This window comes from Equus przewalskii, chromosome 1 (assembly GCF_037783145.1).
Source record: "Equus przewalskii isolate Varuska chromosome 1, EquPr2, whole genome shotgun sequence".
Classification (NCBI taxonomy): domain Eukaryota; kingdom Metazoa; phylum Chordata; class Mammalia; order Perissodactyla; family Equidae; genus Equus; species Equus przewalskii.
This window is the reverse complement of record NC_091831.1, coordinates 129,059,811-129,086,404: the sequence shown is the minus strand read 5'-3', so window position 1 is coordinate 129,086,404 and position 26,594 is coordinate 129,059,811. Positions and strand designations below refer to the sequence as shown.

At 47.3% G+C, this 26,594-nt stretch overlaps 2 protein-coding genes across 4 annotated transcripts in view; one reads left to right on the top strand and one right to left on the bottom strand.

Annotated features, from left to right (window-relative positions):
• Positions 1-26,594, bottom strand: part of CA12 (carbonic anhydrase 12) — a 50,124-nt gene that overhangs the window by 11,178 nt on the left and 12,352 nt on the right. For both annotated transcript variants that reach the window (XM_008528941.2, XM_008528942.2), the window contains exons 3-7: positions 6,313-6,492; positions 5,260-5,402; positions 2,535-2,630; positions 1,560-1,623; positions 1,179-1,336 (exon numbers count right to left, since the gene is read on the bottom strand). In XM_008528941.2, the coding sequence (XP_008527163.2) occupies positions 1,179-1,336; positions 1,560-1,623; positions 2,535-2,630; positions 5,260-5,402; positions 6,313-6,492 (641 nt within the window). The remainder of the gene's footprint in view (positions 1-1,178; positions 1,337-1,559; positions 1,624-2,534; positions 2,631-5,259; positions 5,403-6,312; positions 6,493-26,594) is intronic.
• The window catches only part of APH1B (aph-1 homolog B, gamma-secretase subunit), an 89,173-nt gene that overhangs the window by 56,543 nt on the left and 6,036 nt on the right, over positions 1-26,594 (top strand). Inside the window, exon 7 of one of the 2 annotated variants that reach the window (XM_008528947.2) lies at positions 11,693-12,885. The exons of the other annotated variant lie outside the window; for it this stretch is intronic. The gene's annotated coding sequence lies outside the window, so the exon portion shown is untranslated. Of the gene's footprint in view, positions 1-11,692; positions 12,886-26,594 lie in introns of those variants that run through there. 2 annotated transcript variants of the gene reach the window in all.

The following is a 26,594-nucleotide window of genomic DNA, read 5'->3' as shown; positions in this document are numbered from 1 at the left end:
TCTGTTTCCAAAGCAGTTTCTAGATTAGGATGTTACTGCTTCCCCACACATTTCATCTCTTGATTCATCACATCTTTATTCCTGTCCGCCTACTTACTGCCGTTTATCTAGGTGACTCAGATCAGAAGCTCATAGTAAAAAAGAAAGAGGAACAGTGAGGGCTGTACTGGACTCATGAAGGGGCGTGGACAGACAGGGGCATGAATCAGTGTGCAGCACTGCCCTGGCCCTGTCTCCTGGACAGATATTTTTCTTCTTTTTTTTGAAGTTTTTTTTTCATGTATTTATTTATTTAAAGATTGGCACCTGAGCTAACATCTGTTGCCAATTTTCTTGTTCTCCTTCTTCTTCTTCTTCTCCCCAAAGCCCCCTGGTACCTAGTTGTATATTTTAGTTGTGGGTCCTTCTAGTTGTGGCATGTGGGACGCCGCCCCAGCATGGCTTGACGAGCAGTGCCATGTCCACGCCCAGGATCCGAACCTGCGAAACGCTGGGCCACTGAAGCGGAGGACACGAACTTAACCACTTGGCCACGGGGCCCCAGATATTTTTCTTCTTGATGAATCTAGGCTGTGGAGTGGAGGGACAGGAAGTGACCTGGAACTCAGAAGACCTGACTTTGGGTCTTAGCTTCATCACTACCCAGAGGGTGATCCCGCAAGTTTTCTCAACTCTGCAACCCTCACTTCCATCACCTATGAAATGAGAGGGTTAGAGATGATTGCTGAAGTTTCTGTTCCCCAGTTTTGCATCAGACCGAGGGCATCTTGAGGGCAGAGACCTTCACTTACTCAATGCTGCAATCCCAGCTCCGCAGTTCGCTAAATGATTTAACCTGATCCTGTCTTTATTCTGCCCCTGTAAAGAAACCATACCCTCTCCTGCCGGGGAGGTGACCATCATCCAGCCACTGAGGGATCTGTTAGGAAATGCAGCTCAACAACTCTGTTTTAAAGATCTGTGGAGACAGGTTCATTTTCCCAGCTTGACTTAACAGCTCCACTTTTGAAGCTCAGTCTGTAATTTTTACAGCGCTTCCAGGTACCTGCGATCTTTGGAGAGATTTCGAATAGCTGCCAATGAAACTAAGTGAGGAAATCCAGTTGCTTATTATGATGTGGGTGATGATATGGTGAGGTACCATGTGGTCTCTTGCGTCAGATGGGCACGACAGTTACCTGCTCTTGGGAAATCTGCACAGGGTTCCGGAAAACCGTCCAGAGCACAGTGGGGTGGCAAGGAGGTGTGGTCAGGGACCCTTTGTAGCGGTAATACTCATAAGGCCTCTCAGGAAGGAGCTCTTCAATGTTGAAACCTGGAATGACCACTTCTTGACCTGGAGAGACATGTTCGGAGGAGGATGTTGGCCTCGCCCTCTGTAGCAGAGGTGCAGCTAAGCATGATTGAGCCTAGAAACATGAACTAGCCCCTTTCTGGGCCATCTGACCCAAGGACCTGGTCACAGACAGCACCCACCACCTGCATTTGTTTTTCTTAAGGTCACACTGCAGTGACTATATCCTTCTCCAACAGAGGATGAGTAAATAAGGACCCCTCACCTTTGTACTTTACCTCCTGAAGGTGACTGAAGATCTTATCGTATGATGGATTGAAGGAGCCCATCTGCAATAGACAAGGCAGGTTGAACTGGGACAGAATTCTGTAGGCTGGGCCTGGATTGACAATTGCAAGTGGAAGGGCTTGGCTGGAGGTATGTAGTCACCACGGCCCAGGTCCTCCCCAAAGGATACTTTACTAGGACGATTATGATGCATCACTAGGCTGTTAGGGAGTTGGTGTAATGGTCCTGCCCTCTTGCATCTCAGGACATCCTGTTTCCAGCTGACAGCACTGGGGCTTGAGTGTCCCAGGGCACAGGGTATAGCTTGCGCTCCTGATTATCTGGCTGTGAGCCTGAAGGCCACAACTAGCATGTTCTCTAACCAGAACTTAAGGGAGCTTGAGTTTATGCAAGCCAAGTCAGGCAAGTAAGCATGTTGAGAAACAAGATACATGCTGTCTCATTGGGAGGGGGGGAAATGCAAGCAAATCAGGAGATATTGCCATTTTCTGGGATTAAGGAAAGAACTCATTCCAGGGTCCATATAAAGGATGGAGCTCAGATACGAGGAGTTGTATTGGGGTTCAGGCATCTGATGGAGCAGCACTGAATGACTGAATGATCCCCACACCCCACCCTCTCCCCACACACAGTCCTATCCAATGGGGCAATTCCATGCCTTATGCAATAGGGCTGAGGACTGCGGCTCGAGGACTGCGGCTCGTTTTTTCTATGTCACAAAGGACATGCCCATTTCTGCTGCCCAGCCACAGAAAGTGCTGCCTCCAGGCCAAGAAAGAAGGAACCCTATGGGGGAATACCTCTACTCTAGAGGCAAGACACAGCCGAAATGGGAGCAGCTTATTACCAGAGCCTCACACATCCAACAGACAGGTGTGCATGGAACCAAGGGCCAAGTCTCAACTCATCCTGGCTTCAAATTTCACATAAAATCCCTTTAAACATCTCTTACCTCTATGAGAACAGCTAGGACGGCGAGGCCTTCTGACTTGTCACTGGCAGTTTTGGCGTCGGGGTACCGGTCCGAGTTATAATGGACAATGTGCAGCTGCAGTGGGAGAAAAGCTGCCCATCAGGGGATGGGCGACTCATGGGAACCTTTCAATTCTGCAGGAGACTGAATCCGATGGGAGGGCAGAATCCTCCCCCTCTCCCTGCTAGATTAGGCCTCTCAGACCCTCCCCTCATGCCTCCCCAGTTTTTCCTTCTCTCTCAGTCCTCTCCAGATGGCAGACTCCACCAAAGCAGACTGTCCATCTTATTCACTTATTGTATCCCAGTGTCTGATAGGGTGCTTGGAAGGTACCGGGTGCACAATAGATACTGAATGAATGAATGAATGAATGGGTTTTTATACTGGGCATGAAAAAGCTTGGGTACTTTGGAGCACTTCTCCCTTCTGAGTTTTCCTACTTATTCTGGAACCTGGGACAAAACGGTCTCAAATGGCTTGCCCAGCCTCAGCCTGGCCACTCTGCACTTGATCTGGAAGCAGTGGGGGCTGGGCCAGTGAACATCGAATGGTAACTTAATTGCTTTGTCTCCAGAGCAGGACAGTATTTGTCCCTCAGGTGGAGAAAATCACGGCATGGCTTTTATAAAGGTCTTATCAGCAATATTTTAAGAGGCCATGAAACAAGAATGTTACTCCATGAATGCAGACTTTGACCCTTACCAAATAAAATTCTAAACTCATTTTTTTCAAAGCAGAAATTACTTGTCATTATTAAAGTGAGGAAAAGAGAAGTTTTTGAGAAATCTTGGATTTAAAAAGTCTAGGTAAGCATGAAGACATTGTTATGACAAATTCTGACAATGCTTAACCTGATTTTTAATCCTAAAGGTGGTGTCACCTGTCTCTCTAAAAGCTATCTTAGTAGATGGATCTATAAATATGACACATGCATTTTTGATTCTGTGCCTCTTGGGACTGTGACATATTGAGATTTTATCTCTTCTTTTTCTTCATTCATCTCTTTTTCCACCTTATGTGGTTATAAATAGAATTCAAGCATATTTTATTGAATACAGCTCAATGTTCTCCACTTTTCAAGTGGCCCTTTCTAATTTTTAAAAATTATATCAAGTAATTTCTTCTTTTACGTGGTCCTCTACTAAGGATTTCCTGGGGCTCCTACTTCACCATCTTCCCCGTGAAGGATGTAGCCCCCCGCATTGCGCCACACCCTTGTGACCTGGCATCGCTGTGAGAAACGGAGCGGAATTCTATATGGCTGAAACCCGAAGGGCCTAGATCCTTATTTCTTTTTACAGCTGACCTTTGAGCTCGTGGTCTGTCTGAGCACTTTTCTCACTGTGTTTGGATTAATTCAAGAGGAGGTGAAGACTAATGCAAACAGAAGGGAATCCCTGCCGGGAGGATTAAGAGAGTCTTCTTCTGTAGACGCAATCCAGAAGAACTGCTACCCTCTCAAAGGCTCTTCATAGAGAATGTGCCTCTTTAAGGTCACCTTGAGTATTTTCTCTATTACTGACATTTGTGGTCCATCTTCACCAAGCTCTTGGTCTGAGGATGTGACTTAATAGCAGAAAATCCAGTAAATAGAAATATTTTTAAATGCCGAAACCCCCCCAGCCTGCACCCTAACTCCTTCTTCATTCTCTGTGGGCAAGTAGAAGCCTCCACATTGCAATTAGCCTGAAAGAAATTGCAGTCCTGGAGGTTCAGAGAGGGGCCTGGTCTGAAATACGTGCACCTCCAGTAGTGCCATCCTATTGGGCCTGAATTATAGTCCCTCCACGCTTGTTACTCGACCTGCAATTAGCCTGAGACATTAAGCAGTTCAGCATTGAGAACAGAGGAGACTGGTCATGTCATTATTTGCCATGGGCTCCACTGGCTGATCAGCGCATTTATCTCCTTGTATTGCCCTATGAACATTCAGAACCACATCCCCGAGTTCAATCCCATCGGAGCTCTGAAATGGATCAGCTCAGCCCCCTACACACACCACTGCACACTTGTAGTGCAGGAACAATGCCCTGCTCCTCCTCCTCTCTTTTGGCATTTGGGGTTAGCACCTCAGGGTGACATAACACAATGCCCTGCTGATGTCCCACGCTCTGAGTCCTCAGTGAGTCTCTGATTGCCGGATGTCCCCTGCATTATAATGCCAGTCATCCCTTGATTTGTGGAGAGTGGCTCTGGACCTGGGGCTCCAAGTTCCCAGCACAACCCATGCCCAGGGAAAGGAAAGATGGGTTGGGAAAGACCCGTGCCAACAGCATGGCATGTGAAGAAAGACTGAGAAGTTTGGGGGAGCAGTTAGCCCAACATGATTCAGTAACGGGATGTATCAGCCAGAGAAGCTTAGCAAGCAGGAGGACGATGTCTAGAAAAGGGGCATGGGTGTCTCCCTGGGCCACTCTGGGAGGACAGCCTTCTGGGGAGCATGACTCAGTAAAAGACATAGAGACAAACTCAGCATGTTCGGGAGAGGAAGTGGGGCAGGAGACCACACATGAGCTGCAGGGTGGCTAGAGTGGCTCCACCTTCCTCTGCTGCTGAGGGGGCCAGGGGTGGGTGTGTAGAGCATGAAGGCACCCCCACACACACCTGTCCCCCTGCTCTGATCTTATCTGCACACTAGCCAAGTGGACGGGTGCCAGACCACCCACCGCTGGGCAACTTCTGCCAGCCTGGCTGCCCCACTCACCTCAGCAGCGAAGTGCTTCCCACCAATTGTGTGCTCGGAGCCATGGGGGTCATTCTGGTCCCCCCAGTGCAGGTGCAGCTGCGTGGCACTGTAGCGGGACTGGAGGCCCTGGATGTGCATGTCCTGGGGCAAGTTCATCTTCACTGTGGGGAGTGGAGGGGGAGCCTTCAGAGCCTGGCCAGCTGAGCGCTGCCTGAGAGCCGTCAGGCAGGCAACACCAGCCCAGGGCCCAGAGCGGGGCAGGTGGATGCCACGAGGTGGAGACCAGAGAGACACAGCCTGCGGGTCAGAAACCTGGGCTCTTTCCCTGAGAACAGCCCCACTTTGCTAAAGCAATTCCAGCAGCATTAACACCTCTTGGTTCCCCTTGGAAAATGAAAGCAGGGACACCAAAACCAGACCAATGGATGGATGTTTATTTACATATCCATGTATTACACACCTGGCTATGAAGATAGAACCTTTAATGAAGTATCCGCCAAGCTGTAGAATTATATAACAACAACAACAACAACAATAATGACTATTTATGAAGCATCTACTCTATTCCAGATCCCCATATATAAAATCTCTAGTCTTCACAGTACCCATCAATATGCCATTTTCAAGGAGGTTAAAATTCTGACCCAGAGTCTCATGACTCATAAGTAGTGAAGCCAGGATGCAAATCCAGGTTTGTCTGACTCCAACACCTGGGTGCTCCCCCAGTGAACTGTGTGTCCCCTTGAGTAGTTCATGATGCCCCAGAATTCACTCCTGCACCACAGCTAACAGGCAAAAGGACCTGGGCCTGTCTCCTCTCCCATCCCAGGAGGTGTGCTTCTTCTGAGAGGTACTGCCCTGGCACAACTGATTGAGCCCAGGGCCTCCAGCATCCCCTGAAGAGAGTGGTCTAGGAATCCCTCAAGGGCTCCCCTCTGCCCCTCCTCCCGGGTGCCACAGCAGAGCCCCCCCCCCCCCCCCCCTCCCCGCCCCGGGAGACAGAAGCGGGCCGGCCAGGGAGCCGAGGGAAGCTCAGACATCCCCTGCGAGTCTTGGAGATCTGTCCCTCACCTGAATGGCCATTGTTGGTCAGGATAAATTGCTCTGTGGCAGACACATTGTAGCCTTGGAACTCAAGGGGCACAAGGCTGGCATCGTACTGGAGGATGTCACTGTGCAGGTCTATTGGGGACTGCAGCAGACCCCCACATGATGGGTACTTGTGGGACCAGCTCGTCTCCCCATCAGGACCTGGAAGGAGAGAGTCAAACCTAAGATTAATGTTTGCCACACAAGTTTTTTCCTTACCTTCTAATTCTGTGTTCAATACAATTACTCCTTGTCTCTTCTTTCCTTCATCCCCAGAGGTATTTTCTTCAAGGTCCAGAGATCTCAGCCTACAGAATCAGGTCCAGCAAATGCCTCAAGACCATTTGGTCTTAAAGTGATGTGGAGAAAGAGGGACTAGAGCAGGCCCATTCCAGGGACTAGAGCTTTATTTTGTACACTGTTCATATTTTGACAGAATACACATCCTCTCCACGTGAAGACCTGTTGATCTGCAGCAATTTAGCATCGTTTACTGAACACCTATTATGAGCAGGAATTGCTCTGGGTCTTGGGGCCGCCATGTTGAATACAACTAATATGGGCCCTGCTCACCCAAGCTTGCAATCTACTGGGGAAGAACTTAATGAATCTGCTGGGATGCCCCAGGTTGGAAAAATTGGTGTCTAATAGCTACCTGACAGCTCTAGGTAGGTCTTTGAGGCTGATGGACTTACTAATCTCCCTGATAGGAGATATAATTACAATATAATACAATACAATTGACGAACTATCAGTGAGGAGGAACAGACTTAAAAAATAAATCCTCCAGGGCTCAGGCTTCTTGCTAACTATCAGGTAATAGTCCTTCCCCTGGAAATGAAAACAAACAATGCAATCCCAAGTTCAGATAAACCTTCTTACTCCCACAGGGAAAAGTCTTTAAAGAATGTAAAGCTGCGTTTAAAAGATTATCTCACATGGTAATTAAATGGATTTTCAGGTTGAAGTTTCTCCAGAAAAGCAACTAATTGGCATGTCATGGCTCGTTAGCTAGAATCCTGGTGCCCTGTGGGCGCTCTTGGAGTTGGGAGCCAAGTGTTGCCATCTGGGGTCCATTCATTAGTATTTCAGCACAAGGAAGGTGTTAAGCAGAGCAGAGGGGGAAGGAACACCACTTCTTCTGGGAACCCTTACATAGACAACAGCACCATTTCATAAGAGTGTAAGTGTGTATATTGGCCCTGCAGAATCCTAACTGCCCATACCTTCTTCTCTAGGGGGACCTCATCTGAGAGCAGGGAGAGTCAGAAGCAAAACTGGATGCACGTGTTCATTTAAAATGCTATGAGCAGTTGGCCCTAGGTCTGGACACGCACAGTAGAACCCTACTAATTTTCCAGGCTGTCAACCTTTGGATACACCTTTTCAGAAATGTTAGAGCTTGATGGGATTTCAGAATCTCCAGTCTAACCTTTCAGTGGACTCCAGTTTTCTCTCTTGAGCACATCAGTCAGAGTTTCCACTGAACTATATTGTTTTTATTTCCAAGCCTCCAAGCCTTGGACTCAAGGCAACTCAATGACACCAAGATGGCAACTGGAGGATCAGGAGGCTGGGGGACAGCAAAGCAGTCACTCCGGGGGCAAACTGGAAGAAGACAGTTAGTCAGCTGAGGGCAAAACCTAATTCTTTAGGAACAGCAGGGAGCAGAGATGAAGCAATCACAAGGTATCGTGCAAACCCTAAGGGTCAGGAAGAGGCACAGCTACTCGATGGCAAGCCTTCCAGAGCAAGGCTGGCAGCCTTTTCTCTGCTCACAATACCACCTGGGCCCACAGCCAGGGTGGCAGAAGCTGCCAGACAGGCATGAATGGAAAAACTCAGGAAGTAAAGAGGCGTAGCAAGGAGATTTCTCCTTGCACACATGACTTAAAGGAGCTGGGTTAGAAGGGCTTTCTTTTCCCAGAGCAGAGGTTCCAAAGGTTTCCTGGAGAGAGCATTTTAGTGGTAACTAAACCCAGAGCTCCTCGGGGCCTGGGACATCTTATTTTCATCTCTGTGAACCTGTGTTGTGATTAGAGTCACATGCGTAACAGACATTTAGTAAACATTTTCCCAAAGAATGAAAGAAAGACCCCAAAGAACAGAAAGCTTGGGAAAAGGTTTTCAGGAGGAATTTCTCTCTCTTTTTTTTTGCCCTAAATACTCTTTATTGGAACTTAGGCCGAATTAGGTATTTGAGGGCAGGAAAGACTAAGGCATCAGTGCCTAATTTGAAAGGCATCAGTCAGTGGTGGGAAAACCTTCCTGGGAAAGAGAAGCAGCCATATCGGGCCAGGAGAGTCCAGAGAACAAGATTCCAGCATCAGCTGTCGCACCACCTCAGTGAGTGACCTTGAGCAGGTCACCTCCCTCCTAAGCCACCTTTGCCCTTCGCACAAATGAGAGGATTGGACACCATGTTCTGGAAGGTCCCTTCTAGCTCTCAAGCTCTAAGATTTATTAAGTTACTAGGACTAAGCACCTTCACCCTCTGTATCAGGTGAGTTTGAACAAGTTGGAGAGAGTTGCTCAAGCCAAGGCAGCTGCTGGGCATGTGACGAGGTGCCCGGTGGGAACCAGCTGTGGGAATGAGGGCACTGCTGTTCCTGGGGCTGGCTGGAGAGCGGGCGGCCGAACACAGGGGGCGCTCAACCTTGAGTATCAGTCACAGGGCCTTAGGCAGCAGGGTGTAAAAAAGACTTTTCTACTCCCCCTCCTGCTGCTGCTTCATTTTTATTATTATTATTTCGGTTGTTTTGGTCTCTCCAACTTTACAGGGTCAGCAAGGCAAGAATTGCCCCATTTTATAGATGAAAAATTGCAATTAACTGATTTGCCCAAAGTCAGACTTGGGCTTAGTAACAGAGTTACTTTGCCTGGGTCACAGGATTTCCGTGCCCTTCTGTTTCAGTATTTATCCAGGAGATTTTGTGCACACCTGTTTCCGCCCTTTCCCTTGCTCTCCTTGCAGGAAAGGACGGTGCCTCATTCATCCCTGCCTTGCCCACAATGCCTGGCCCAGAGCAGGCCCTCACATGTTCACTGAGCTGGATTCTCATGCTAATTTCCTGCTTGTTCCTCTCCAGGGAAGCATGCTCCTATATTAATAGCCTCCCATTACCCCATATAATTTTTTTCCCCTCAGAAAAGAAAAGGAAGGGGGCCTGCCCAGTGGCATAGTGGTTAAGTTCGCACACTCTGCTTTGGCAGCCGGGGGTTTGTGGGTTCAGATTCCCGGTGCAGACCTACATACCACTTATCAAGCCATGCTGTGGCAGTGCCCCACATACTGCCAAGTATGGGGCTTCATGGCAGTTCACAGGACCCTCCACCAGCATGTGATGGCTGATGTGCCCTTCTTACACAACTGGAGACACTGTCAGAGCAACCTCCCGTCTTCGTGGCTTGTGAGTGAGAGGGAGAGAGGTGCCACGTGGGTGGGCACCAGGACAACCAGTATCAGGGATGTTGGCAGAGGACTTGCTTCTGCCCCCCATCTCTGCCTGGGCAATGTGTGCCTTGCCGCTGCAATAACACTGGCTTTTTCGCTGGCAGCTACAGCCCAGGCTGTAATTTTTCAGCTCAGTCTCAGCTTTCACACTCATGCCAAGTGCTCTGCTGCCAGAAAACGTCTCTTGAGACTGACTCTTCCAAAGAAGCATTTATTTCCAGCTACCTCCAGCTACCGTAAAAATGTGACTTTTCTGGGTTTTGACCTTGCCCCTCCTGTTGGTTGGATTCCTCCCATGACAATGATAAAGGAGATCACATGTATCTCCCGGTTTGTTTTTCCAAACAAAATCAAGGCATTATTTGTTTCCAGTTCATGAATTTTTCTGCTTTAGGCAAAACAGAAGTGGACCGAATTTCTGTTTTGAAATGTAACAGGAGATTAACATGGCACGGCTCAAAAAGCCTCTCGTGATTTCAGATGGGGAATTATGAGGCCCAGGGTGCAAGACTCGCATTCCCGGAGGACCAGAATTTTTCCCTGAAAAATTTCAAATGTATAAAATGGTAGCGAGAAGAGTAAAGTGAACCCCCACGTCCCCCAGTTTCGACAGCTAACAATTCACAGCCAATCCAGCTTCGTTTACACCGCACCCACTCTCCCCTATTTCTGGATAATTTTGAAACAAACCCAAATATATTTCATCTGTACATATTTCCATATGTATCTCTAAAACATAAGGGCTCAAAACAAAACTATAATACCATCATCACACTTAAACAGTTAACAATTCCTTAATATTATCAAATCCAGACAGAATTCAAAATTTTCCAATTAGCTCATAACTTTTGAATGGTTTATATCTAAAATTCAAGATTCAAATAAGGTCCACATATTGCAGTTAGTTGACGTGTTTTGGCCTAGATCTCAATTTGATGGGGCGATGCCTCATCAGAGAACAATTGGCCCTACTCCTCCAAGACTCACAATCGCAGAGCCAGGCTGGCTCGGTCCACCCTTTGCCCTCAGTCGGTCATGGGGTCCCAAGTTTCCGTCACCACCTCCACCTCCACTACCCCGAGTTAAGCCCTCACCGTGTCACACTGCACAGGCTCCCCACTGCAGGGAGCCCCGCCTCAGCCCTTCCTGTTAGCTACTAGGCTCCTCTCTTGTTGCAACCAGGTTTAACCAGGTGTACCCTTGCTCCTGTGGCACCACTCCATCCTCCACTGCCTGTCTCTACAGCATGCCCGCCCCACCCTAATAAAAAAGCAGGCCCATGGCTGTCTTTCATGGCCTAAAATGCCTCAGCCTGTCAAGGCCTTCAAAGGCCCGCATACCCTCCCCAGCTTGCCCCCCGTGGACAGGCCGGCTCCCCCGTCCTCAGGACAAGCTATGCCCACCAAACTTCACAAATGTTCTTATGCTAAAAATTTGCTTAAAATGCCTTCTTCTTTCCTCTTCATCTTTCCAAATCTTGTCCACTCTTCAAAGTCCAGCTCAAGTCCCCTGCCAAAGCTACTCCAGGGTTTTCTCCCTGCCCGGAACTTCTTGACCAGCCTACTCAAGGTTTGCCCAATGCGACAGTGCCTTGAATTGTCACTTAACTGTCACCTGTGACTGCTCTCTCCAGACTAGCACATAAACCTATTCCAGACTAGAACTCTGTCTGCAAGTTTTGAAGACCTTTTGAAGACTAGAACTTTTTGTCATATTCCTCCAAGTCCGAACACATAGAGGCACTTAGGAAACAATGAATTGATTTGGAGGGTTTTGTTTCAGAAAAGTAGTCAGAAAGGGATGAGAGAAGAGTGTGTATGAGTGTGAGTGTGTGAGTGTGTGTGTGTGTGTGTGGTGATGGTTACAGGAAGATGAGGGTAATGAGAAGGGTTTGGTTTTGTTTTTTAGTGGAGAGACTTGAGCATATTTCCATGCAGACGGGAACGGGGAGCAGAGAAGGAAGGTTGGATCCAGGAGGAAGAGGAGCTCATCGATGGAGTGTGGCCCTGAGAAGACAGCAGTGGAGGATCCAGCCAGCACAGGCAGAAATTAATTCTGGGCGAAGGAGGCGCTCAATAAATGTTTGCTGAATGATTCAGACCAGAACACTGAAGCCTGCCTGGAAATGAAACCCATAGAGTGAAAACCCAGTCAGACATCCTGGAACTCAGCAGGCCTCCCAAGGCCATTAGACAGCAGGATTGGCTGTGAGAACATAAGCCATCCATGTTTCTCACATTCTGAGATGTACGCAGCCAAAGGACACCAATGAGCCTAAAAAGTCGATGTGATTTTTTTAATGAACTTAAATTTGGCTATTTTCTTAATGTACATTTTGTCTTATTTTAAAATTTAGTTACAGAAAATTTCAAAGGAGGTACAAAAGTAAAGAGTATAGTATAACGGCCAAACCTACCCATCTATTCATGACTAGTTCAGTTTCGTCCATCCCCCCCACCCATCTGTTCCCTTCCCCTCGATTACTTTGAAGAAAATCTGTGGATGCTTATGTCTCATTAAAGATAGGAACTCTCTAAAAATAACCACAACGTCATTTTCTCATCTGAAAGTCTAAAAACTGTTAACAATAATTTCTTAATGTCATCAAATATCCAGTGAGCGTTCAGACTTACCCAGTTGTCTCATAAGTTTGTTTAACAGTTTGTTTGAATCGGGGTCCAAATAAGGCCCATGTATTGTGACCGGTTACTCTGCCCCTTAAGTTCCTTGTTATCTGCGGGTCCCCCTTTTGTCTCTCTCCAGTGCGGTGTACTTACTCTACGTATAGACTCAGTGCTGTGCAGACCCTTACTGCCCTGGGCAGACAACAATTTATGCAAGTCAATGAAGGATGATTTTATTATTTTATAACCTGTGTGCAAACATAGTATACGGGCAGGTGAAAAATTTTATGGGTTGAGTAATTTCTTATATTTATGCTCCTGGTACATATACACTTTAGCATATATTGTAATAATAAAAGCACATAGAGCTCCTTAGAAGACCAGAGCTATGTGGTTACTGCTGCAGTTTGATTCCTGTTTCTTGCTGACTCTGCATCCTGTGTGCTCAAAAATAATAAAACTTTTAATGAAAATAAATATGTTTGTAACTTAGACTGTATTTGATGAGCCTGGACCAAAAAAAGGTGAATTCATTATTATCCTATTTTGAGGTTTGTCTTTTGGGGTCTTTCTAAGTTAGTCCCTCAGACCTGCCTGCTGCTCCTGACATTTCTTAGTGGTCCTACTCTCTGAGGTATATGCCTCAGTGTGGGGGATGCTGGTGTAGGCAGCTGCCTGGGGAACCAGCCCTGGGCCACAGGCTCCAGGGCATGTCTCTTTAGACTGTCTGTCAAAACACAGTCAGATCTGGGCCAGCCCTGTGGCCAAGTGGTTAAGTTCATGCACTCTGCTTCAGCGGCCGGGGGTTCACTGGTTTGGATCCTGGACACGGACCTACATATGGCTCATCAAGCCATGCTGTGGCGGCATCCCACATAGAAGTACTAGTGTAACTTACAACTAGGATATACAACTATGTGCTGGGGCTTTGGGGAGAAAAAAACAAAAAAACAAAAAAGCACAGTCAGATCAAAATTTGCCCCAATGGATAAAACCATGTGGCAAGGTTTACACATTCTTTCCCACTAGCAGTCAGAATTTCAGTACAATAAAAGCTTTTGGTCAGCGTCCAAAGTTTGTTTTGTAAGGGGATCTGACTGTAGTAAAAATGTACCCCATCCTGGTATATATATTTATATGCAAGTGATCACAGATTGTGTACCAAAATCGAAGACACATTTAATAAAATAGATTATATTTGCAATAAAAATTGAGTATTTAAATGTTGAATGAAGGAGAAAAATTGCTAAATACTCTGCTTGGAGTGCTAAATAACACTGAAGTTAAATCATTAATTTATTCAGCAAATGTGCCTGTTATGTGCCAGGCATGGCATTAGGTGCTGAAGATACAATGGAGAACACAACAAATCTGGTCTCTGTCCTCATGGAGCTTACATTCCAGTGGAAGAGACTGATAATAAACTACAAATTAGCAAACAAGCAAAGCAATACATGAATAAAGTAATGGCACCTGCAATCAGTGCTGTGAAGGAAATAAGCAGGGGCTGTGATGGAGACAAAGGAAGGGACCACTATGGACCAGGTAGTACAGGCAGGCTTCTCAGAGGAGGTGCCATTAAAGTTGAGACTTAAAGGATGAGATTGAGCCAAATATGAGCAAAACCAGAGGAATGGCATTCCAGAGAGAGGGCACAGCAAGCTGAGAGGCCCTGCAGCAGCAGAGAGCTTGTATATTTTATGTGTACGTGATGTAGAGATTCAGAAGGAACCCAGCACTCATCTGGCCTCCCCTTGTCCAGGGCTGGGCGCTGCCCTAGGACAAGGCTGAGTGGAATCATTCAGCACCTGCTCATATACACTCCTCTGTGTATTGGAAAGGTCTTGCTTTCAGATGGCTGGTACCCTCCTCCCTATGGGGGTCATCCATCCTTTAGTCATGGTCCCGTGGTTGGAGCCACAGAGAACAAGCTAAGCCACAGGACCTCATGCAGAAGGGAAGGCAGCCTCTGAATCCATCTCAGTGTCACACATCCTCAGGATGTTGTTGGGATGTGGAAGCCACATTTTCAAAATATGTTTAATATGTATTTTATAGCTCCTGCAGTTCACTTCCAAAGTTGATTAAAAGATATAAAGCTTCTCAAAACAGTCCAGTGGGCTCAGCCAGTTGGTAGTACAGGGTTCCCACAGCATCCACCGTGGCTGGATTCTGGCCCCCTGAGCAGAAGGCCACATTCTGCTGACTCTGCCTGTTTTCCTGCCGGTCAGGTGAAGAAGCACGTGCATAAAGCCCATGATCCTGCCCGGAAGGAAAGGAGGGGAGCAGGAGTGTGGGAGTTAATGATTGATGGATGAGGTCTTCTGGTTTTACTATAAACAAACGTAGGCCAAGGGATCAAACTGGCATTGAAGCTTTTCCTCTGTTAATGTTGCAAATGAATCAGGGCCAGGGCAGGGAGCAAAGGGCTAGAGGGTCAGAGTTCCTTATTACTTATAAAGTGGAGAGCTGGACTGCCATCGCAGGCCCATTCTGCCTCCTTGGATTTTATGTTATAGATCCAGAAAAAAAAAAAAGAAAAGTTTTCTAAATGCTTTAATCCATATTTTATATCAAACTTTTCTCTTTATTATTTCCATTTTTGTTTGGGTCAGCTTGAGAGGGAGGGCTGAGACTGAGACTGGGTAAAGTGCCCAGGCCACATCATCTCTGGTGTAGCCGTGGCAGTGGGACCAATAGTGCAGGCTGGAAGGGAGAAGAGGCGAGCTGCCAGACTGGGGCCACCAGCTCTGCTCTCTGCTGGCCCTTGGGAAGTCCTTCCTCTCTACCTTGCCATATCTAGAGGGCCACTACCTCTCCAATAACCACTCTCCAATATTGCTGAGGAGAGGGGAGAGACCAGGACCGCCACCTCTCCGGACTTCTCTGAGCCTGCTCTCACTTCTACATTTTATTGCAGCAATGCCGGGCTGCTGGCACTCTTCAGACATGCCAAGCTGCTTCCCATCTCCCTGAAACACCCTCGCCCTGCCCCATTCACCCACTAAGGCAGGACCACGTGTTTCTCTCTCCTTGGTGCTCCTGTAGAGCGCTTTGCATTTCTCTCTGCTAGCAGCACCTACACTTCTCAAAATAGTATTTTATATCTTTCTACCCTAGTAGACCAGCGATCCTCAAAGGGTAGTCCCTGGACAAGCATCATCATCGTGACCATCTAGGAACTCACTAGAAATGCAGATTCTTGGGCCCCACCCCAGAACTACCGAATCAGACACTGCAGAAGTGGTGACCAGCATCTGTCATTGAACAAGCCACCAGGTGATTCAGATGCTCACTGAAGGTTGAGAACCACGGCACTTGGCTCCCAGCTCCTCTCGTTCATTCTTGTATCCCTGACTCCTACCACACAGCCTGGCACATCGGAGTGTTCAACAGATGCTTCTTGGATAACAGCATCAACAAACGACTCATAAGTCAGACAAGTTGCTAAGTGTTAACAGCCCAACCCGGATAATGAAACCTAGCCAGACCCAAGTCACTGGTCAGCGCTCAACACACGTTATTCTCTTTGATCTTCTTTGACTCATTCACAAAGGAATCATGGCAGATGTAAAACTGCCAAGCCCACAGTGAACCAGACGTCCTGCTCTACCCCCCTTAAAAAGAATATTATTCAGTGTTGACTATGAGGAACATAACTTCCTTTTCTAAACTTGTTTTCATGGCTCATCTCATTTCTTTACTCTTTTTTTTATTGTGGTAAAATATACATGACATAAAATTTGCCATTTTAACCATGTTTAAGTGAATTCAGTGGCATTAAGTACATTCACACTGTTGTGCAACCATCACGACTATCCATTTCCAAAACTTTTTCCATCACCCCAAATGTACATTCCTGGCAGGAATGTAAAATGGTGCAGTCACTGTGGAAAACAGTTTGGTGGTTCCTTAAAAAATTAAACACAGAATTATCATATGATCCAGCAATTCTACTCCTAGGTATACACTCAAAGGAATTGAAAACAGGAACTCAAACAGATACTTGTCCACCAATGCTCATAGCAGAATTATTCACAATAGCCAAAAGGTGGAAATAACCCAAGTACCCATCAACAGATGAATGGATAAACAAAGTGTAGTGTATACATACAATGGGATATTATACAGCCATGAAAAGGCTCATCTCATTTTAATATACGACTTTTTTTCCAAGAATCTAACCCACTAGATGTCTGAGGAGAGCCCAGGTAGGTCTCTATATTTTCACACCTATCACAGAACCAAACTTATGGTAGATGCTCAGTAAACGCTCATTGGTTGAGGAAAATTTGTGATTTACTTGGTTTAGACTTGGAACAGTGGTTGTCAAACTTTAGCTTGCATCAGAATCCCCTGGAAGGCTTGTTAAAACACAGATGGCTGGGCCCCATCCCCAGAGTTTCCGATTCAGTAGGTTTTGGGTGGAGCCCCAGAATGTGCATCTCTAACAAGTTCCCAGGTGATGCTGATGATGCTAGTCTGGGGACCACACTTTGAGAGCCACCGGTCTAGAGCAGGATTTCCCAACCCTGGCTGCACACTGGAATCTCCGAGGGCTTCTGAGTTTGCCCCCGGTCCCAGTTCCTACCATCTGGTTCAATTGCTCTTGGGTGGGATCCAGATACACGTGGCTTTAAAAAGCTGCCCAGGTGATTCCAATGTGCAGCCAAAGTCAAGAGAAGCCGTTGGGAAGCCCTCGTTAGATTGCCGGTGTTGTGGCTGGAGCCACGACGTTTTACTCTCTCTGCTTTTTTTTTTAAAATTAGTTTTTTATTGTGGTAAAATATATATAACATAAATTTACCATTAATGACATTTAGTATATTCACAATGTTGTGCAAGCATAACTGCTATTTAGCTCTAGAACATTTTTATCACCCCAAAGGAAACCCCACACCCATTACACAGTTACTCTCCATCTCCCCGCCCCCCAACCCCTGGAAACCACTAATCTACTTTCTATGTCTACGGATTTGCCTATTCTGGATATTTCATATAAATAGAATAGTACGATTTGTGTCTGGCTTCTTTCACTTAGCATAATGTTTTCAAGGTCCATCCATGTTGTAGCATAGATCAGTACTTCACTCCTCTTTATAACTGAATAATATTCCATCGTGTGGATATACCACAATTCATTTATCCATTCATAGGGTTGTTTTTTGTTGACATTTAAATATTCGACTCTGGTTAAATTGCTATTCTCTTCTATAAAATAGCTGTTGACTGAAATAAAGCATTGGTGTCTCTCCTGTGTGGGTTTTAGAAAATAAGCTGTGAATAGAGCTGGCATGAAAGGAAGATGGAGAAAACATAGCCTGGTTTTCTGGAAACGAGGATCTGGGGGGGTCAGTGAAGCTGTAATTCACAACAAGCTCCTGAATGAAAAGGGAAAACTTCAAATAGTAATGATGATAAAGGCATATCCCATACAAGGTGATATAGCAACGTTCTCTGGCACTAAAAGGAAATTAGTGGGAGAGCAAATAACGTGGGCAGAGGCTGCTTTTGTGACAGGCTCCTTCCCTGGCAGAGAGATCTGAAAATGTCACACATGCTTGTCATCATCGGTAGCTGTCTCTCCCGACTGACAAAAAGCCGCTCTGCTCTCCCTCTCTCTCCCCATCCACCTTCTCAGCACTCATCTTTGTTAAAAGTGGAAGGCAGAGGGTGAGCAGCCATGACTTGATTCAGCAGTTAGACAGTAGCTCAGGGACAACCCAGGATATCTAAGTTGAATGTGCCCAGAACAAATTATTTCGTCATGGGCTTCTAATGTTTATTTACTAGGATGAGTACTTCCCCTTTCGCTCCCGCTCTGATTTCTCCCTTCTTCGCAGCCAAGCATCTTACAAGAATTGTGTACACTGCTCACTTCTGCATCTTTACTTCCCATTCAGATCTGACTGCTCTGGGACTCGGACTTTCAGGCCCACATCCCGCTGAATTCAAATAGACTCTTCTGTCCTTGTTTTTCTTGAAGCCCTTGGCCCAGTGCCCACCCACTCGCTTCTGAAGCCTCTCCTTTCCTGGTTTCTGGGGACACTGCCTTATCTGAGTTGTCTTCCCATTTCTCCTGCCCCTTCTCAGCTCTCTGTCGCTACCTGCCCCTTAATATCAGCTGACCCTGTGGTTTTGTCCTCCACTCGCTCCTCTTCTCTCACACACACTCCCCTGGGATGATCCTATCCCTTCCCGTGGCTTCAATACCACCTCTGCCCTGCTGAGGGTCTCCTCCTGAGTTTCAGACCAGTTGCCTACTGGACGCCCCCACTGGACGCTCTGTGGGTTCCTGAAATTAGACATGGCTGGAGGGGGAGGCAGACAGGCAAACACATAATTTAAAAATAACCAAACTCAGTATCTTTTCCTCTCTCACCCTCTTCCCTCCAAAATCACCTCCACCTCCTTCAAGGTTCTCTAGCTCAGCTGATGGTAGCACCCACCGCACCAAAAGCCTGGAATCACAGTCTGCTCCTTCCTCTCCTCTCCCTTGGACCCCAACTCTTTTATTCTTTCACGTGTCTTTTTAAAACCTGAATTAATCCTAAGGTCTGTAGTGCAGCCCACAAGACTCTCGTGACCCCACCCCCCTCTCCAGCCTTTGCCTTCCCCACTACAACCTGTCAAAACATGGTAGGAGGAGTCCTAGGACCCCACTCAGAATAACCAGTTAACCTGCCACAGTTTCATGGATACTGGCGAAGACACGAGACTCCTGAGTCAGAGACAAAGGACAGTTTAATACTCAGCGGTAGCAGAGTGACATTTGCACCTGTTTCCCAAGCCCCCATTCCATAGGCTGATGCAATGAGGGCCTGGTGACACCTGCCCATGCAAGCTGCTCGGAGTTATAGCTGAGGAACTCGGAGCTTAGGAAGCCCCAGTCTTTTAAAGGGAGTGGTTAGCAAACCTGCCCAACCTTTGCCCCCAGGGGAGACATTATCTTTATTTTACTGGACAGCAAACAAATCTGCTTTCTGACCTGGAGGGAGACATTATCTCTATCTTGCCAGACTATTTGCTACATAAATATCCTTGAAAAGATATTCTGGAACAAAAGCTGTCAGTGCCTCTGCTCCCAGCCATGCTGCAACAGGAGACCCAGGGAGAAGTGTCTCTCAAAACCACTCCTCAAACGTGGGCTGTGCCATCCTGAGTCTAACCGCGCCACAAGCATCCGTTCACCCACTCTTTGGATCTCTGTTGCCTGCGATGGAACGCCATCCGCATCCCTAAAATGCACAGAAACCCTCACACGCTCTCCTTCCCCTGCTAACTCCTTTGTCTTTCAAGAATCAGCTCTTCAGGCAGGGCTGACCCTTGCCCCAAACTGAGGACTTCTGTCCCCGCTCCGCGTCCACAGCACCAGGGCACATTATCATGGCACTTGATTTGCTCCATTGTAATTACCTGTTCACATGCCTGCTTGTCCCTCAACTACCAGCCCACTGAGGGCAAGGGCTGCGTCGTGCTTGTCTCTGATCCCCAGCGACCAGCCCACAAAGGGCATCATTAAGGACTGGTCAAAAGAATAAGTGAGTCAATGAATAAACTATTATTTTCAGGCTGCCAGCAGTTTCTTCCTGTCACTTGAGGTGGAATCGGATATAAAAACTGAAGCTGGAAAACTGGCCTGGGACAAGGCGGGTGGGGGGCAGGCGGGGTGTTCATAAGCATTTTCCACATTCTGCAGGAGGGACCAGAAATCTGTCCTTGGGAGGTCCTCCCCATGTTGAGGGACAGAGCACTTGGATAAGCCTTCTTAGTTACACAGACATGAGGCGGGGAACTACCCAGCGTTTCTGGGAAAGCCTGTCCCGAGCCCAAATAATCCACAGGCTGGTGCTTCAGGCAGAGATGGTGGGCGATCAGTTTAGTGATCCAGTGATACAAACTGAGTGGATCTTAACAGGTCTGTGCCCTTGCAAAGAACACTGTTTCTATAAATATGAATTTAGCTGTCCTGGATGGAAATGTTGCTGCCCCGCCTGCAGGGTTATTTCAGACTAAGCCCGTGGTTCTCATCAGGAGGGATTTTGCCCCTCAGGACATTTGGCGACGTCTGGAGATATTTTTGGTGTCACAACTTGGGGAATGCTACTGGCATCTAGTGGGTAGATGGGATGCCAGGGACCCCGCTAAACGTCTACAGTGCACAGGACAGCCCCTCACAGCAAAGCAGTATGCTGCCCAAAACGTCAGTATTGCAGAGGCCGAGAAGTCCTGGACCAGACTATTGTGAGCGCCTTGTCTCGGCCATGAGGAAGCAGGGAGCAGATCACATACTGAGGAGGAGGTTTTTCTCGAAGGAGTTGGGCGCTCTCACTGTCAGTCATCCTGGGGCAGGGAAGAGGAATAGGGCTCTGGCCTTGGGGAAGAGCAAGCACAGTCAGGACGACTCCAGGCCAGCAGAGCAAGGCCAGGGCCTACAACACGATGGTAGGGCCCCCTGGGAAAGGGATGATGGTTGCCGGTTGCCCTCAGGCAGTGCTGAGGACTGAGATACCTGTTTCAGATTTTCCTTTAAGGCTGTAAGTGCCTTGTCTCATCCCAGGATCACAATCAAATTTTGTTAAACTCCAAGGCCTAATGAGTTATTTTTTTTAACTGTCATTTAATGAGCACTTACTGTGGGCTGGGCATAATTCTGTAGTAGAGGTTGGCTGACACTTTCTGCAAAAGGCCAGCTAGTAACTATTTCAGGCTTTGCAGGCTGCAGTCTCTGTCAGTACTCCCCACCTCTGCCGCTGGTGCAAAAGCAGCCATAGGGAATATGCAGATGGACGAGCATAGCTGTGTTCCAAGAAAATTTTATTTACGAAAACAGGTGGTGGCCTGCATTTGACTGGTGGGCCATAGTTTGCCAACGCCGCTCTATATGCTCAACATATCTGTATTGATTTAATATGCATAAAGACCCTACCACGTAGGTACTATGTTCTCATTGAGTAGATGAGGTGACCGAGGCCCACCCAAAGTCACACGCTGGCTCTGACCCTGACAGTCATGCTCTCCACCACGGCAGCCTCCCGACGCGCTTGGAGTGTGCAGAGCCTGGGCAGCGACACCGGTTATGAGGTGGTGAGGGGACCAGCAGGTAAGCCCTGGGCAATGGTCCAAAGCTAGAGGAGAGAAGCAGCAATGGAGGGCTTTGTGACCTTGTCAACATTCCCTGGGGAGTCTAGAAATAGCAAAAGGAGGGGATCTGATAAAAGACGAGAACTTGCTGCAGTTACCCAGGGTGGAACCTGAACTAAAATGAAAGCCGACTGGCCCCTAAACATTGACCCTAGGTTCACCCAGTTCTTCACTTACCAGCTTTCCCAATGAGGATTGCCTTTCTGATATCTAATCTATTGCTGTTATTTAAAGCTACTCCCTCAGTTTTCCCTTAAAGGGAGAAAACTTGCTTTTCAATGGTTCTTCTCCCACCTAAAAACCTACACTCAGGCTACTTCTGTCTCCTTTCCAGAGAGGCATGAAGTGCAGTGGGAAGGCCAAGGGCTTTGGAGCCATCAGATCAAGCTGCCAATCATAGTTCTGCCACCTACTAGTTGTGTGACCTTGGGCACAGCTCTTAGATTCCCTGAGCTTCACTTACAAAGTGAAAATGGCAGTACCCACCTCACAGGGCTGTTGTGAGGAACAAATGTGGTAGTGTAAGATTAGTGTCTGGATGGGATGGACTCCCAGACGTGCTGGTTCCCCGGCCCTTCTGAACTGAATAGTCTCGATTCTTCCTTTTGTTCTTTGGGGCTGTTGTCCAACCTTTTAGAGCAAGTTCTCCCTTTCACCTCACCGGAATCTAGGGTTCCCTATGTGTCTCCTTTTACCTCTAATGAGATACACATGGTGAGGCAGCTTTTCATTTCAGACTGGTTTCGCCTCTGAAATCCTACCTTCCCAGATCAAATGCCATTTTGTCCCTGGTGCCTTTCCTGACTCCCGGAGCCAAAACTAATTAGAGAGCTAAACTGTTCTTTCTTCATTCACTCAACAAATGTTTCCTGAACATTTCCCCTGGGCTGGGCTCTGTGCACCTGCCCGAGCAGCCCCTGTAGGGGGGAGCGCGTCGCCCCCACATGCTGTGTAGGTATGTCCCCTTCCGGATAACTCTCTTTGAGGCTAGAAATGGCTCCTTCCTCAGTCCCGTACCCCTCTGAGGCCCTAGGACACTGCCCTGCTTGCAGCAGCCTTGTGCTAAGAAACCACCATGGAGGGAAAAACTGCTCAGTGGTAATCAGACAAGTTGATCTTCACTGGAAATAAGCGCTTGTTATTAACCCAGGAGGTATGTGTGCTTCGAGAGGCAGTTCTGTGAAAGGAGAGCATAACATTCCCGCAATTCTCCACTTTTTACCAGAGTGTAACAAATTTTCTGACCAGGCATCTTTGCACACTCAGTCTTACTTGCACACCTTGCACGCTCAATCTTAGTCAGTGATGCAGACATTCCCTACTTTATCCTTGCTGATGGACGAGTTTAAGCATCACACTGAAAGGTTTATCAAGAGCTGGGAGACTCTTGGGGAGCTGCCAAAAGGAAACAGAGGAGTTGCTTTAAGGTTTCACCTGAGCACCTCTCCAGGCAGGAGCTGTGAATGCACATACCTGACCCTCAGAAACAAGCAGAGAGCTTACTCCAAGTGCACTGTGTAGAGATGGAGGTGTGAGTGTGTGTGGGTACAGACACATCTAAGAAGGTAGATACAAGTATGAATATGGATGTGGGCGTGCATGCGTGTGCATGTGTGCACACACGCACCTTCATCTCCTTCCTGAATAACCAGAAGGACCGAGCACAGTGGCCAACGTTCCTCTTCCTTTCAGTCTTGGCAGCCTGGGCTCTGTTCCCGCCATGGGCTGCACGCACACGGTATTGCTCACTAGATGCTACTTTCTGCCCTGCAGCCCAGCCCACTCACTTTGCCCGGCCTCCTGGCGTGCTTCTGCACTTATGTGTGTCCTCTCCTCCCTGTTCTCCCTTCCAACACTGATCTTTCTGATTCCAATCACCACTCTCCTTCAGCTGTCCGTCCTCTCCCTAAGAACCCGAAAAGCGTATTGATTCAGGATCATCCCTAGAGGAACCCCGACATCTCTCCCAGCTGCATGCTGCCAACAGTAACAATGTCTGGATTCTTTTGATTTTTTTTCCTAGCAAACACACTAGTTCTTTGATCCACATGTCCCATGAGTGTGTCACAAGGAACCGTATCAAATGTTTATTTATGTCAAACAGGTATTAAGTCTATTGTGTTTTCTTTAACCACTAAGCCTTTTATCCTGATGAGAGGAAGAAAAGCAAGTTAATTTGGCATGATTTGTTTCTGGCAAGTCTACATTATTTACTTTTTTAAAAAGTCATTGCATTTCCTCAATGGCTTTTACACAATGTCATGATGTGTAGTGAACAGCACGCAATGCTTGGTATAAAATAAGCATCTGCCAAATGGCTGGGAAAGCACATGAGACGGGAATCAGGAGACACGGCTCTGCTCCTGGCTTGGCTCCTCATGCTCTGTTTGGGCCACTTGACAGCTCTGAGTTTCTCTTCCCTCATCTGTAAATGGGGGTGGGGCTTGGCTACGTCAGTGCTCCCCACTCCGGTCCCATCTAGGCAATAATGGCAGTCTGGATGGCGATCTGAATACGTCGTGAAGCCCAATAGAGACAGGCCCTCGTCCACAATCAGGCTGCATTGTGTCTACACTTCTGTTAGGTGTGTACATTTCTCACCGAATTATACCAACATGTCAAGACTCCCATTGCCTCTTCCTTGGTTCAGACCCCCACCCGCTTCTCCCACATCCCTCTGATCTCCCTTCCTCCAGTGTTTCACAGTCAATCCGCTCTCGACCCTGTGGCCGGGATGATCCTTCTAAAATGCTTGTCTGATCACCTCAGTTTTCTACTTAGAATGCTCCAGCAATCCCCTGCTGCCACCAGAATGAGGTCCCAACTCGGCTGGCTCACAAACTCCTCTCTCTGACCCTGGCCTGTCTCCTAGTCCCCTCTCTCCTTCTTGAGCTCCTTGGTAGTCCCCAGAACATACCAGCCTCAGTGATCATTGCACAATTTGTCCCTTTGCCCCTAACGCCCTTTCATCCTCTGCCCTTCGCCTGGCTAGCTCTTCCATGTCCTCCTGGTCTCAGCTTACACATCTCCTCCTCCAGAAAGCCTTCTATAGTCCTTTCCCCAAAACACTAGGTGAGGTCTCTTCCTTCCATGCTTCATCTCTCTGTATCGTAAGGCCGTGTCTAATTCACTGTCCCCTCCTACATTCTCATAGTGGGGACCGCACCTTGTTCTTCATTTCCTTAGCACCTGGTCCAACACTTGGCATTTAGTATTCACTCAATAAATGTTTGTGGAATGAACGTGAACCAATGATCTTGGGCTAACTGAAAACTTGGATTGGTTTTTATATCTATCTTTGATTGACAAAAAAAGAGAAAAGTTAACTATTTCATTAATGTATTAATTTGTTAAAACTTTTAAACAATGGTATCCATAGAGGGAGGCAGAATAAAAAAGTCCCTTCCAAATAAAAATTCCAGAACTCTATTTGTTACAGCATTTGGGCTCAGGAGCAGACAAAACACGTATCAACTTGTATAAACTAGAAGGCCAGTATCAAGGGAGAATCTTTAGATTTGCAGGTCATAGGAGAATAGACAGTTGCTCAAGTTGGAGCCACCAGTTTGCCTCTGGGTTTCCTGGTGCCAAAGCCAAAAGGGGAAACAGTCCTTCACACAACTGCCTCAGACTTGCTACAAAACATCTTTGTTACACAAACTTCAGAATCACCTTTTCTCATTTCTCCACTTCTCATGCAGTTCCCACAAGATGGGGCACCAAGGAGGGGCCACCCTATGAAAGTACCAGGCACCATCTGCCAATGTCACCATTTCCTGTTATGTGTCAATCTCACTCTCATCATAACCAAGGAGCCTTTCCTGAACCACCTGCCCCAGAGGTGGGGGCAGCATGAACCATTTGCCCTGAATCCGCAGGCATCCTTACGAGACCCCGATGCGTCTCAGCCAGTTCATCCAGAAGTCACACAGCCAATCCAGTCACAACTTAGTGATTGTAAAATCATTTAAAAAGATAAGATGAGCTAAACGAACTATTTTATGTAGAGTTATACCAGTTCTGAGTCAACCTTTGTAGACACAAGGAGGTGGCAGCTAGTATTGTTCCTTCCTGGTTGGCATAAATCAAATGCTTTTCAGGTCATTGGAAAGCTTCTTCCTTAAAAGAAAACTTTTGTAAACTAAAAAAATAGCACCTAAATTGCTTTGTTTATAAATGCTTATAATACTGATCCCAAACCACCAAGAAGTCTATGTGAACTGCGGATTGACTGAAACTCAGAAAGTTACCATTCAAGGTCTAATGCAATGCCCCACCATTCCTATATGCTACTTGGGACGGCATGCCAACTAGCCATTGTTTTTACACTTTTTTGCCACTCCCTTTGTTTTCACTATTTATTGTTGAAATTAATCATTTCAGCTCCTTTCTTTGTGTTCTTAGCATCTAACAGGGTGCTTCTCAGTGAGTACTTGTGGAACAACTACCATATTTCCTTGCTTCTAGATGCCAGTGATGATAAGATATATCCCAGTTTCAGAGATGCTAAAATGTAGAAAAGGTGTGTATCTGAGAATCAATGAAATATGGTCTTTGTCCAGCAGGCGCTCTCTTTCTTGGCCACGTGGCATGGCCCCTGGAGGAGTCTGGCTGTGCTCCTGGGCTCCACAGTGGGGCCTGCACCCTTCACACCCATGGCTGCCACCACAGAGGAAGACGGTAGCAGACCAAGAAGGAGGGCCCTTGCTCCCTGCCAGGAGACTGCAGATCCTGCTGAAACAATCTCTGATCCAGTCTCTTTCTCATGGAAAACCAGACTTTCTAGTCCCTGCCTGGAGCCACCTTCACACACCAGCTTTGAGTTTTAGCCTTTTGGCTTTAAATCTTTCTTCTGAGCTGGTTTACCCCCACGGGCTCCTCTCTCTCCCCATGCCGAGGATGGGCTGTCAAGGGTTTAATGGGCTCCTGAAGGAATATACCCTGCCTGCCTTCACCTGAATAGCTGGGGCCCAAGACCAGCACAAAGCAGAAGGAGCAAGTTCGAACACAGTTTGAGGCCTGGCAGGACGCAGTCTTGGCTC